Consider the following 14,270-nt stretch of genomic DNA (forward strand, 5'->3'; position numbering starts at 1 on the left):
CTAATTTAGTGCCTCGGCACTATATTTTAGCCAAAGGTGCGTTTCATGAGCTCTATTTACTTTCACGCATGAAACAAGATTAGCGCGTTAACTTTCGTATTGTACTTTTTTTTACCTCTGTTCACTGTTTATTTCCCTTCAATTTATATTTCTCCCTATTCGAAGTTCTGCGGCGTTTATTTTGTCTTACCCTGACTTCTGAACTATGCGTTCAATTTTTCCTTCCTGGCCTTTTTTTAGAGCGCAGCTCTTTGGCGTCCGTTCCTGGGTTTCGCGTCGTCGTCGGCGTCGTCGTCGGCGTTGTCGTCGGCGTCGGCCTCGTAACCAGCTCCGCCCCCCTTTCATCCCCCCAGCGCTAGCAGCGACCGACTGATACCGCTGGATGCCGCTGACGCCGCTAGAGAGTCAAGATAACGTGACTGCATAGAACACCGTCGCCGCCATGCAGAAAGAGTATCAGTCAAAGGCATCAGTCAGTCGCTGCTATCTCTTCCCTCCTCCCTTTATCGTGTTGTCCGCTTGCTGCGCGCGCTTCTGCCCCCATCGTTTGCCGCTGGGTGTACACGCCGCCCCCCTCCGCTTCCGCTTACTGCTGGTTGCTCTCGACGGCGGCGATGAGCCTCCGCTTCGGCGGCGCGAACTGCAGGGTCTTCTCGGCGGCGGCGATGAGCTTCTGCTTCAGCCTCGCTTACTGCTGGTTGCTCTCGACGGCGGCAATGAGCCTCCGCTTCGGCGGCGCGAACGGCAGGGTCTTCTCGGCGGCGGCGCTTAGCCTCTGCTTCCCCCACGGCTGTGACAACCTCGCGAGGCACTTGTATACATCTCGTCTTTGAGAATCAAGCATTGGTGTACCAAGTCGAACATATATCAGTCTATTTCTCCGACCACAAAGCTTCCTTCATGACTGTCAAGAACTGTTAGTGGAGTCTTTGTTAAAGGAATACGTGTGAAAAATAAAAAAAAAATTCTGTGATAGCGCATACATGTGTTGCTCGATTTCTTTGCCTCAATCTATCCAAAAGGTGCAACAGCTTATTTGCTGCGCTCAAATTTCGCATTAGGAAGTAACGTAATCGTCGGTAATTTTTTTTTTATTACTATTTATTTTTCTTTTATTTTTGTTTCTTTCTTTTTTTACATTTTCTCTGTTTAAGCGTACTTGTTTGCCTAATGTTTCCCCCTCCTGCCAGATTCATTGCCTCTCCTCCGAAGCGCATACATGTTATATTGAGCATCATCATCATCATGCCCATCGTCATACCTTCGCCATGTTAATGCCAAGGGGGTTATATAATTAAACTCGTAAATAACGCCTCTTCGTCTAATTCCTAAACTTTCTTTGCAATCTCTTATTGTAATTCCTACTTCTCTTCCAAGTTCTCTTCGGTCTGAACCGTCCAATAAACCTTCTTTAGATTACTTTTTAATGCACTTGTTCATTCGCGTCATCTCACTAATTGCACTCTGCTCTTTTGTTCCCAGCTCTACCTTTCTTCAAGCTCTTCGTTTCATTAAGCACTGTATTTGTCTGCGCGTTTCCTACAACCAGCCGATTCCTAGCCTATCTTTCATAGCGGGTGCATGTCATGTTGCCGTGTCTAAGTGTCCTCCTCCTCCTCCTCCTCCTCCTCCTCATCATCATCATCATCATCATCATCATAACGGTGCCACGTGTCTCCCGGTATTTCACAGCATTGAGGAAGAAGCCTCGCAGCGGAGCGGGAGGCTTGGTCAATCCCCGTGAGTGGGTATGCGCCAAACTCATCAAGTACATCATCATCATCGTCATCATCATCATCGTCATCATCATCATCAGGTCTTGCCGAGCAGCGATGTACAGCCCGGTGTCGCCGCAGGATTCGATCGTCCGTCGGCTGGCCGACCGGCGCCTCGCGGTCAGCCCCCGGAGCCTGTACAGGGGCCGCGACAACGACTACCTCATTCTGGTGGGATTCATGGCCACCTTGGCGGCCGTGTTCGTCATCTTTTTCCACTACGACTTCGCCACCACGCGACTCGTGAGGCCTTCCGGCTACGTCTACCCCGCCACCGAGAAGAGCCACGAAGAAGGTGAGAGACAGGGCTGGGTTCTGACTTGTGCTGCATAAGTCGCGGGTCGCCTTTTTCGTCGCGACGATAGATTGGATTTTTTACAAGGCACTGCTCCAGGAAAGCGCATGTAACCGGCAAGCGGAGGCCTCAGGAGAGCACCTGAGGTTATGATAAAGCAGGCGGCGCAGGATCTCCAAGGCACCCAAGGGGTAGCGGGGAGATCAAAACTGGAAGCAGGGCGATGGGTGGGTTGGGACCGCGGAGGCCGAAGCGTGCCAGGGGGGTCCGCAAACAAAATTGGCTGTCCGCGACAACTGATCGTACACACCCTGGCACGCACAGGCCTCGGCGAGCCTTAACCCAAGAATCAGTCCGGGTTTTTGCTTTGGTGTCATGGAGGCGCCGCCAATAATGCGAAATAACGACACGTTCTTACACCTAGTAAAAAGCACGATTGAGAAAATATAATTACGTCCAGTCGCCGACTTGTGACGCTAAGTTCGGCACTCCGCGCCCCGCGACTTCTGCAACACCAGTCGCAGCTTTGCCAGAGACACTGCGCTGGCGGTACCGCGTCCCTTGTTGTTTGCGTCAGCTTAAGGTGCCTCCTTTCCCTTGTCCGTGTCTCCTTTCTTTTCTTTCTTTTTGTTCTGATTGTTACCGTGACGCTGTACACCCTCACAAACTAGTCCAAGGGACCGCTTTGCTCGTTTAAGATGGAGGCTTCAACTCGCGGTGAACTCCGATGTCCCCTTTTCAAGTGCACGTAAAGCCACATAAGAATAAATGCATTCGTTAAACCACCTCTGAATCGATTTGAATGAAATGCCTTGCATTTTGGAGAGAAAGATGATTTTTCACCGGCTCCAGGAAGCCAGAGTTTCAGGTAGGCCCCTGTGAACTTTACGCAAGTTGTGGAAAATCGGTAACATTTAGAAAATGAAGCAAGAAATTTACGAAACCCTAACTGTTTGAGCAAGACATATATCGCAGTTTTTTGTAAAACTGCATTTTTTACAGGATCTGAAATTTAGAAATGTCATATATAAGTTTACACCTTATGCGAAACTATTACTATCTCAGCGAACGCTTTGCAAATGTCTTACAAATAGTGGTATACCTTAGAGAGGTGTATAAATGCGTCGATTTCGTCCTCTATAACCTACATAGGTGTGTATAATGATCCATTTTTGTTCATTGGATGTCTCATTATGTGCATTTTACACAATTGGGATGTCATTTTTCTTTTATATTGCGTTTCTATATTGCTGAGTTAGTGTCGTAAACAGGATGTATTAGTTCTGCATTATTTTTCTAGCTCTTAAACAGACGTCGAGAATAATTATCGCTGAACTGAGCGACAGGCATCGCATCACTGCCGTCTAGAACAAAGTAATGCTGAAAACTAAGGGGATGCCTCCCCTTCCCTACTTCACAGCCACTCTCGCTGGCTCAGCTGGTCAGTACACCCTGAGCGTCTATGTCAGAAAGGGATTGGTAATGCTGCCCTTGTGAATGCTCCAGGGGCTATATAGCGTAAAACTATTCCAATATGTTTTTATTCAAATCTCCTGACGTCAAATTTGCGTAACCGCCGACGCAAGCACCAAGTGGTCACCCGCAGGGTTGTCTGAACAGACCAATCAAACGCACTTTTCGTTTAGAGGAGGTCACTTTCGTTTGTTTGAAAAACAAATAGCATTGCCTACACTGAGTGGCTCGTCTTATCTAATTGGCTGACAAGAGGCAGGAAGCAAGGTCAAGTGGAGAGGGATTCGATAGGGCCGAGCCACTGCACTGAAAGTCGATAACCTGATGAAAAGGGTGGTGCCGGCGTCTGCAATTGGTCCCCTTTCCCTTACTTAGCTTGTGGTGGCTGGTTGAAAATCGCGACGGCATGCAACGGAAGCTTAAGAATGCCGCTAAAACAGATCATCAGCAAGGAAGAGTGAGCAGAATAAGGTCGTAAACGTGCCGAAAGTGCTCGAAAGTGTTACACGGCCACGCAAAAAGTTTTGTTATACGCAAATAAACAAATGCTCTCCGGCAGGTGCGAGTACCCAGCGCCTGAGCGATCGGCGGTAGCCATCTTTTATTCCTTTCGGAACGGGGCAGCCTGCGGCTATTCAGAAGGAAATTCAGTTTTGTTCGGCATAATAATGTATCTTTAATGCGTGCACGTCACTTCGACGCGGTGAGATTGTGCCGTTTTGTGACGTCGCGTGACAGGCAGGTGAAGTGGGTGCAGCCCGAAAACTTTTGACCAATAGCCGGGGGCTAATGACGAAAGGGTGTCGAATGAGAAATAACTATTCTTTTCTTTTTACGGTCATGTCACGCATAATCAGTGCGTACACGTCATATCAGATGGGGAGCTATCGCGGTTTTTGTGACGTCGCGCGACAGACAGGTGAAGGAGGGGGGGGGGGCGTCCAAAAAGTTTTTGACCAATCGTCGTGGGCTGATTTTAGAATTGGACTAAAAAGTTTTGAATAGTTGTACGTTATAGCGCCCAGGAGGCGTTGAAAGCTACTGAATGAACCTTCAAGTCGACGCGGTCGGAGTTCAGCGCTGCAATCCGAGAGTTCATGACATTAGAGCGAAGCTCCTAGGCTCTTGTTCGTGCGGCGAGGGTTGGCGTTTGCGGCACATCTGAGCGAATTAACGAGCACAGCGACGGATGAAAGAGCGAACGCGGAGCCAGCGGTTAACAGAGCCGGCCAGCGGTGGATGAAAAACGGCGATAGCGAATAGAGTGCGAGGAGGAAAGCGGAGGAGGAGGTATGGTGAAAGCGTAAGAAGAAAATTGTAGTGCCGCGCAATACGGGCTCTGCGGTGACGACAGCTACGAGATGGCGCCACAGCAGCGCGCGTCGTCTGTTCGCCGACGACCTCACCGATATCATACGTGGAAACGAAACGCTGCATGAACAGAGTTTCAACTGCGGCGGCCGCTTTGAGTCGCACCCACGTGTCACCCACGCGCTGCCTCTTATCTGCCACGCGCTGCCTCTAATCTCTCGATTAGAGAGTCAGTCGCGCCACACTTCGCTCTGCTAGCAACGTGCGACACTATACGCCAGCCAATATATCGCGAAATGAAAACACGTATGAAGCTAGAGCTCAAATTTCGCATTAGGAAGTATCGCAATCCTCGGCGAATTTTTATATCAACATTGCAGGATACGTGATCACGTGGGCGCTCCGACGAGGGGCTGAAGAACCGAGAGGCCGTGCTGGGGGCTCGCTGGAGCGCGACACGCACGACAACGGCGCAGAGTCCTCGCCCAGGGAGCACGTTGGGCACAACGAGAGCCGCCGCCTCCACGCTACGGCCTTGCCAGGGGCCAGGGCGGCGACGGTGTCCTCTCCAGGAGTGTTGTAAGCGCAGTTTTTCCCTGTAGACGGCCGCGGGCTGGACAATAACACAGGTTTAACTCGACGGGAAAACGCGTTACCGTTTGCGGAATGCCACGCTGACGGTGAGGTATATAGTGGCAACAACGCTGGTGGCGGTGCCTTGTAAATTTGTGACGCAGACTCCAACCAGTGAGCGCACCAAAGCTCTTATGGCAGTGACCTGTGCCATTTTCTCCTAACTGATGGTGTACGGCAACCCTAGCAACAGGATCATTAACGTGTATACATAAGATTTTCCTTTGACAAGAGCACGCACGTAAGAAAACAACTTTTCGAATGCGTTGTGGTCGGACCAACCATCACAATATGTCGCTACCCTCATTACAACCGGTGTCAGCGGCTTCGCTAACCTGTACATGTCCGCCCAGCGGACATTTCTATTTCGTCGGTTGCTGAAGTGATGGTTAGCTGGAGGCGCCTGGATCTTGCTGACGTGCACCCCAGCCCAGCCAATCAGAACTTCAACAGCAGACGAAATGGACATGTCCACTAGGTGGAAATCTTCAATACTTCCCCTTCAATTCGTAGAGGGTAAGCAGTTATTGTAGAAGCTCAATATCTCTAGTATGCGGTCGTCTATACCCGGCCGGTTGCATTATGCAAGTACCCGGCCGGACATGCCGAACAGAGAACGGCTTTGCAGACTTAACGTGTGGAGGCAGGTCCGTCGTTAGACGGAACACACTTCAACGGAGCAACTCTGCAAATTTTCAGCTTTGTAGGAGGGTACATACGGAAGATGGCGCTGCTTCGTCCCCGTACACCTGCACAGAGCATCAGCAACACTTCCGCGGAACCAAGAAAATTCTAAGCCTACACGTTCGACAATAGGCCTGCTTTTCGTGGAGAAGAAACACCGCAATCAAGGGACGGCAGCTGTAGGAATCCACTGTTATCCTTGTTCCTTCACCCCGTTAAGTCACACCTTTAGCTCACTGTGGTACCCCGCTACAGCAGCTGCGGAATCTCCACTCAGGTAACATGGCGATCAAGAACTGTCCGCAAGAATTGTCCTTGTAAGATACAAACCAATGAAGACAATACGAATTTGTGGCGTTTATAAAGCTCGAAGGTTCAGTATATCGCATTCTAATATAACTTACATTCCTCGTCGTAACAGTAGTACTAGTTGAGTACATGGGGGCGGTGGGTCAATGCATAAGCAGGTATGTTGACCAAAGGCTTTCTGCATAGACAAACCAACGTTCTTTCTCACACTAGTGCTCAATATTTGCCAAATGGCACATAATAAACCGACTTGGGGCGACTTGGGATTCCGGGACCGCATTCGCAAAAACGTTCTTCTGGTAGAATTTCTCTTAACAGCAGATGCTAGAGCAGGCGTTGGACATATTACTAGCGTTAGCGGCTGGCCGATGCTGAGCAACTTATTAAAGAAAAGCCTTCTAGATATGGCCCCCGGCTCTAATGCTTTCTTCACAGAATCTGTAGCTTTGTTATGGTTTCCACGCATGCCTGGGAAGTGTACGTATATTTGTATTGGCAGGCACCGTAAATGCGCATTTTCGTATAACTTTTACGCAGCTAACCCTTTATACACGAAATAGAGTCGTTGGAAGCTTTTATTCGCAGATGTATAATAGCGTGTTAAAGGAAATGAACTAAGCATTCATGGTCCAGGGACAAAGATGAGCCAATGTAGTAGACACCGTTTGCGGCCGAATCATTGACGAAATGAAAATCTTCATGAATAGTGAATGAACAAGCACTAGTGCATGTCTTTTAGAAGCACGCAGACAACTGCGACTAATACTTATAACTACAATTATTTTTTTAATTAGGCAAGGGACCTGTAAAGGAGTACTGGCATATTTTTGACTCATTTCTTGCGTTAAATGCAGTTCTGGAACCTTGAAACCCCAGAAAAATAAGAAATGTTGGCAGGCCTCATACCGCTTTACATAATTTATTATAATATAGCTTCTTCTAGCGTGAGTTCTTGTTGTAGAGCAAGACGGTCAATATCCGTGACGTCACGGCTCCCTGGTGCGTATATTGCTTACGCACAGCGTCGTCATCTGTTTTCTGTTTTGGCGTGTTTTCTGACTTGCTAAGCGCACGTCAATACCGCTAAAAAAAAAGAGGGGACATACACATATACGAAAAGACACGGCGCTAACTCCCAACTTTTAATTTCGGAAAATGCACGTGTCTTTTTATGGATTTCTACGCATAGCAACAAAAGTGTGACTTCATGCAAAGGATGGCACGGGTACGCGACCTTTTACATGAGCCAGTTTCTTGTTAGAATCAGCAATGAGGTGCTCACGCTCCGGTCTGCTAAGCGCTGAATACGAACGGCTTCATGGGCTTCATGTGAAAGTTTCATATTGTGGGTTTCTCCCAATAAACTTAAGTTTAGAGACTGCGCGCAATTCTTGTTGATTCCGTGTCCTTGTGCTGGTCTTGAGCACCGTTTTTCATTTCCATTTCCTTTTTTTTTTTTGTGTGTGCCATGTCACCGCGCCAACTCTTCCAGCTGCCCCTAATTTTGGAACCGCTTCTATTAGCTCACGCGTCAGTTGTTATTTGGCTCTGCGCACGATAATGCACTGGTCAAGCAAAGTTGTGCACCCGTACTCTTTTTTTTTGTCTTTTTAGCGCTATTGAGGTTCCCAGTATATGACAGACTAGCAAGCCCGAATCGATACCTTGATTAGTAATCGGGCTCTCCCGGTAAAAGCTGCCTTTATTTTTTTTTCGTATTGTAGAAGGATAACTCATTAAATGTGCATCAAATCAATTTCTCTTTGGTGTTCCTTCCACCTAGAAAGATAATATTACGATAATGTAACTTCTATGGCGAACGGGTATTACGAATTACTCAAGTAAAGGCTTGCCAAGTGTAAGCTGACCTCACGGCACCCGTCGATCGGTCTCCACCACATCTCGCGCGGCTTCATCCAGGTACTGCGACAGCGCGGGCAGCGACGTGCTGCAGGACGAGCTGGCCTCGTGGCTCGACGCCAGCGTCGACCCCTGCGACGACTTCTACGCGCACGCGTGCGCTCGCTGGGTCGCCAACCACTCGGCGAAGTCGTCCGCGGTCGCCGACGACGCCACCGCCGCGGGATCTGAGGCGCTGGTGTCTCCGAGGGCCCTGAAGCGCCGCCGGATGGAGCTGAGGCTGCTCGCCGAGCTCAAGCGAGGCACCGACGACGGCTCCCTGCGCTGGCCGGCGAGGCTCTGGGAGGCGTGTCGCAGTCCCGAGGCGGAGCCCCATTCGCGAGAGGCACGTCTGTTTGTTGTTGTTGTTGTTGTTGTTGCTGCTGCTGCTGCTGCGACTAAACGGACACTCGAGGCGCGAAAACGCCGTCGCTGCCACCGTTGTCGCGCTGCTCCGCCCGATTGCGCATGCGCGGATCGCGCGCGGTGGGATAAAGGGCTTGCAGACGCACAAAGTGCGTTTGGCTGCAAAAAAAAAAAAAGGAAAGCGTCAACCAAGTGTCGATGCTAAAGAAGACAAGGTCGACGTACGTGACGCTCCAAACGATTTGATGAATAAATATTGATATGCATACTGAAAAAAAGTTTGCGCGGAGATTCGATGAGAATGCCCAGAAAAACAGAGACGTCTCTGTCTGTTCTCGGCGTTGTCCTCGTGTCTCCACGCAAACTTTTTCAGTGTGCATATTAACCAAGTAGCCCAACTATCTGCTCTCCTCAATAAATATTGATTATATCTCTCTATCTTGTCTGACTCTGCATAATGCTCTTGTTGATTATTTACTCATTCCGTATTTTATTTAACGCACAATTATCTCAATATTGTCTTCTTTTGGCGTCGATACTCAGTTGACCCTCAGTTGACCCTCTCGTTTTCTTTTTTGGATGTGGTTACAAAATAACCAGAACCGAGATACGCCAAACCCGCGGGTAGTCAGCAAAGCACACCAGCCTTCGTAAGTATGCAGACTCGACGACTGCGGCTAAAGGCGTGTGACGTGCGAAATCATCGAGGATACCTTGAGTAGCCGCCCTAACTTGGGCGCTCGTGTAAGTGAGCGCACACTTGTGCAGATGGCGCTAGTAGTAAGGCTCCGAATAGGTTGTAAGGCTAATTATACTTATTATTATATCCTCGGTCGCTGACTATTCTTTCGCGTTCTCGGTATGGGTAGTATCATTTGATGACGTTTTCGTGTTCGCGGGAAATATAGAACTCACCGAATGGGTGAGTGAGAAATCTTTATTTCGAATCAGAGCTATTCGCGTCCGGCGAGCTAGTGGGCAGGGGAACCTGCCGAGCTTCCGGCCAAGAGTTCTTGCCTCCCGGCGGCTTCCTTGGCCCGCTGGGCTGCTCAGAGTTGGTCTTCCAGGTTCGAGCTGAGCAGCGCGGCCTGCCATCGCGCGTGGAGGCTGTCGACAGAGGTCTCGCTCTCGTTGTCGTGTATTAGTCCCTGGCATTCCCATAGCATGTGCTCTAGCTAACCTGGCCCTCTTTTTTCTAGAAGTCGTTACAAGCTACATAGATACGCCAAGCCCGTGTGAAGCAAGCCTGCAAAGAAGGCTTTGTCTTCAAAAGACAGAGGAAAGTCCACTAGCCACCTGCACTACGCTCAGTCGCCTCGGTGGCGCAGCCAGAGAGGCGTTCTAGAAGTCCCTATTCGTGGCAGTGCACACGGGCGCTGCCATATTTGATCCCGCGGTGGCGCGTTCATTTGCTTTTCTCATTCCGCCTCCGTGTTTGCAGTCCATGTGCGTCACGCCCGGTGGGGCTCTGGAAACGTCTGTTTCGGCGGATATCGTAGAAAGCGATTGCGTGGCTTTGGTCGCAGCTTCAGAGGACTTGTAAGCAATTTCAGATATCATTACACCCTGTCCAAACGGTAGGAACAGCTTATACCTTGCATTACTAGAAGCGGGGCTACAAATGTATCCGAAGCTTTCCCCACTTGCCTCCTTCTTAATTATCTCTTCTCAACTCACCGGCCACCATTCGTAAATTACCATATGTGCCCTAAAGTCAGCAGTTATTAGGTTAATTTGTTAATTTTTATTAATTTGCTGAATATTTGTTTCAATTTATCGTGCAAGTAATGTCCACCTCTCCTAATAATCCAGCTCAAGGACGAGAATATTGCAATCTGACAAATGTGATCTTTAAATTTTTCGTAGAACTTTAAAATAATCACACCGTCTAGTGCATTGCCTGTACACGTCCTTATTCGAAATTATTTAACGCTTGCACTTATAACGACTGTCCTGAAATACCTAAATATTCATGCCACAGGTCGAAAATTTATTTCTCTAATGTTTGTACCATACTTCTAGAAAATATATGTATAAATTTGGAGGCCTTAAGAACACTGAATTGCAATTTGTTAATGAATGGACTAGCTTTCGGTGGTGCTCTCTATCTATATGAAGTATATAAGAAGTATAATATGAAGTATTTTAAGTTGTTCGAAACACGACATTACTTCTTTTCGAAAAAACTGTAAAGGTACCTGTATTAAAGGCAAGCTGAAGAGTCTGTCGAATTCATTAAGACGTTCATATAGGGATGCGGGAACCTTATAAACCATGAAGGTAACATTTTGGGGGGGATTTTTCACTTAGGAGCGACGCAATCGTCGGTTAAAATTGCACTGTAGCTCCGCCCCCCGTCGAGCGCCGCGCGCTGCTGCTGACGCTGACGATGCGAGCGGAGACCGGAAACCGCGGCTTAGTGACGTCAACACTGGTGTTCCGCTCCTTCGCAGTCTCCGCGACCGTGCCTGACCGGGTTTATTTCTGCGTGCATGCCGTCCTAATCTGCTTCGCTCGACCCTACATTCCTTTATTTGTGTGTATATTGGAGTGGTAGTTGACGTGCGCAGCATCAATCGAACTTGTAGGCCGACCATGCCGGCGTTCTGTGCAGCCTACGCTTACAACGAACGCCAGCGGCCGCGGCGATGTTCCGATGTTCCGTTAGTTCCTGCAAGACAAGGAGCTTTCAGCTAAGTGGGAGGCTGCTGTGAAGCGAAACAACTTCAAGCGCTCAAGAACAACAGTGCTGTGCTCTAACCACTTCCGCGACGATTACTACCGGAGTTTATCAATAATGCGTGCTTTGGGTTCTCCTAAAAAAAAAATAGCACGCTGAACGGAAGGTGCATGTTTATCGCCCACCCTTGACGCAGGTTTCATCGCCAAGCGCCGCGAATTTTCTATTCGCACGTGTGTTGATAAACAGCCTGCATGCAGCTACCATAACGCAGTGCAAGCGTAAAGTTTGCGTGTGTTGGAAAGCCTGCTCACGCCGAGACGCTGCGCTCCCCCTTCTCTCGCACACATAGAGAAACCGACCATCTCACGTAGCCGACGGAATTCGCCGGTTACGAGTAGCGTGCGGATGGCGCGCTGATGAAGGTTCTATACTACACGTGCTACAACAGCCGGTAAATTTTTCCCGCGTTTAAACCGTCTCTGTAGATTGCCGACAGCTTTGGGGCAGCGCACAAATGCTGAAGATTGCATCACCCCTTACGTTCTACGAGGAGGCATGCAGGAACATAACACTACAGTTGTTTGCCCGGAAACGTACTCACTGGAACGCTGAATGCAGCTTAGCAAAAAACATAATCGCCAAAGAACATTTCCAACACAAGGAGATGCTAACACTTCGCCTTCGTTCGCGTGGAAAGCAGTGCTTGCACCAACATTTTTTGCTTCTTGGAGAGGCCGGCTCTTCGCAATCGGCTCGTACATGTAGTATGTACAAGTATGTACGTACGTGTAGTATGTACAAGTATAAACCCCTTACAAGTGATCTTGCACGCGACAGCGCTACAAGCGAGGCGATGGCTGTCGCGTTGACTCGTCGTCTGCCAGCCAAACTCCACGCGAGCCACGGCTTTGAGCGACGACTTCCCGGTATGAGGGCAGCAATATACGCGCCGAAACTAGCGTGACGCATGCTTTATCAATTTAAGTTGATGTATTTTACTGGAGAAGGAGCATAAAATATTTCTGAAGGTCTTGCACTAGGTTCTTATTCTTGCACGCGTAAAATTCAGTAGTTTGCTCGTTCCGTGCGACAAACAGTAGTATTTGCTATGTACATCCAGTTTCGGCTTTGCACAAGTGGCTAGTCGCTCATATGATTTCCGGGCGACGAGCGACGAGTTCCAGATTTCTAGAAACGAGCGATCGAGCGACAACACCGAGCGATTTGTTCAAGCGACGGCCCGTTTTTTCGCTCGAAGTCGTCGCCCGTCACCGTCGCGCGCAAAATCGCTCTCGTATAGAGTTTGCACTTAACGCCGAACTCCTCAGAGAAACGCAAGCTCTCGAAAATTTCCATGACCGTCTCAGCAAAACACCACCAAACTACTTTGCACCGTGCTTCGTGTGTAGCGGCAGCAGTCGGTCCGGACGAACACCATTGTTGACGTCACGAGGCGCCCGACCAATCACAGGCGGAGACGAGGCGCGCGAGTTGGGCGTGTCTGCTGCTGCACTTTTCGTCGAAATAAAATATGTTTGCGCTTTCTTTCGCTCACTTTCGATGCGATATTCGAATTCAGAGGGTTGAAACTCACGGTGTACTGCTCTTCACTCATTCTTTCTGGAAAAGCTTTCAGCTTCCCTTTAACGAGAATATACATCGACTCTAAACATAAATCTAGATCGTTTCCACCTGCCTGAGATAAAAATAAAAATTAAGGAAGGGCATATATTTATGTTGACACTCAAGGCAAGAATCGACTTACGAAGTTTCAGCAAAATCTTCATCTATATTCTGGTTGTTACAGCAAGTTACAGTTTATTCATATGTTCCCTGGTCATTCCAGTATTGAGAAAGTCGTGCATCAATATGGGGATCGCGTATTGGGATTGTTATGCGCAAAGTTCTGGGAAGCGCATAGTGCTGATTCACATGTTTCTACAGTTGGCGCGGACTACATGCCACACTGTATAATTATTGTTCTATGATTTACAGCTCATAAAACTAAACTGTTGTCAGTAATTAGGGCAAACAGTGGACTTACTTTTGTTTCAACGTGAACTGCAATGTGGAGCATCACTCTGTCCTTTAGAGTCTCCTACATACTTAAAAAAAAACATGAAATAATGCCGCAACGTGTGGGAAGTGGCCAGGATTGCTTAGCCAGCTCTCAAAGATTAATCAAGGGCCAGATTAATGCCAAGGTCACGAATTTCAGATTGCTGACTATAGCAGCAAAAGCAAGCCGGAACGGTAGTACGCTTAAGTTTCAATGACGTCACACTAGACACGAGTCCGTATTTGATAAGATCTGAAAAGCCGGCATGCACTTAAAGCCCCCCGTCAAGTGGAGTTTGAAATTTCCTATGCCTAGTCCACAGCAGACTCTTGTCGAGTTTCAGGATGCTTAAAAATACCGCCGCAATCGAAAACGTGCAAAAAAAGAGAAACAAAGAGGAAATATTTGCGCCAATAACAAAACTGTCGTCGCTGAATTTTTTATTTTCTTTTACCGAATATAGCATCACTTCCGCTTTATTTTTCTTTGCGCCGGAAGTCCCTCCTCCTCGTATAGATGGCGCTGATCCCCAATCAACCGCTCAGGAACCGCCATTTTCTGAACGCATGGGCTTCTATATGGAAGCTCCGCTATCATAAATACGTTTACATTTTGCAGGTGCGCGAGCGTGAAGCGTGAGCCTCACCGCGCCCGATTTTGATCTTTTGGTTGACCGGCCAGCGCGATCTGTGAGGGTTGCAGGGAGCGTGAAGTTTGTTAGCGTAGCCTTCACTTATTGTTCGCGCGCTCAAATCGAATTTGTTAAGTTCGTCTAATAAATGG

General features: G+C 48.5%; 1 protein-coding gene across 1 annotated transcript in view; it reads left to right on the forward strand.

The window, feature by feature from the left end:
• The first annotated feature begins 1,832 nt into the window (after positions 1 to 1,832).
• LOC142559275 (neprilysin-2-like) overlaps positions 1,833 to 14,270 on the forward strand; it is a 32,829-nt gene continuing 20,391 nt past the window's right edge. Inside the window, exons 1-3 of the mRNA XM_075670897.1 lie at positions 1,833 to 2,070; positions 5,235 to 5,433; positions 8,401 to 8,725. Of these exons, the coding sequence (XP_075527012.1) occupies positions 1,833 to 2,070; positions 5,235 to 5,433; positions 8,401 to 8,725 (762 nt within the window). The remainder of the gene's footprint in view (positions 2,071 to 5,234; positions 5,434 to 8,400; positions 8,726 to 14,270) is intronic.

Source organism: Dermacentor variabilis, chromosome 10 (assembly GCF_050947875.1).
Source record: "Dermacentor variabilis isolate Ectoservices chromosome 10, ASM5094787v1, whole genome shotgun sequence".
NCBI classification, from domain to species: domain Eukaryota; kingdom Metazoa; phylum Arthropoda; class Arachnida; order Ixodida; family Ixodidae; genus Dermacentor; species Dermacentor variabilis.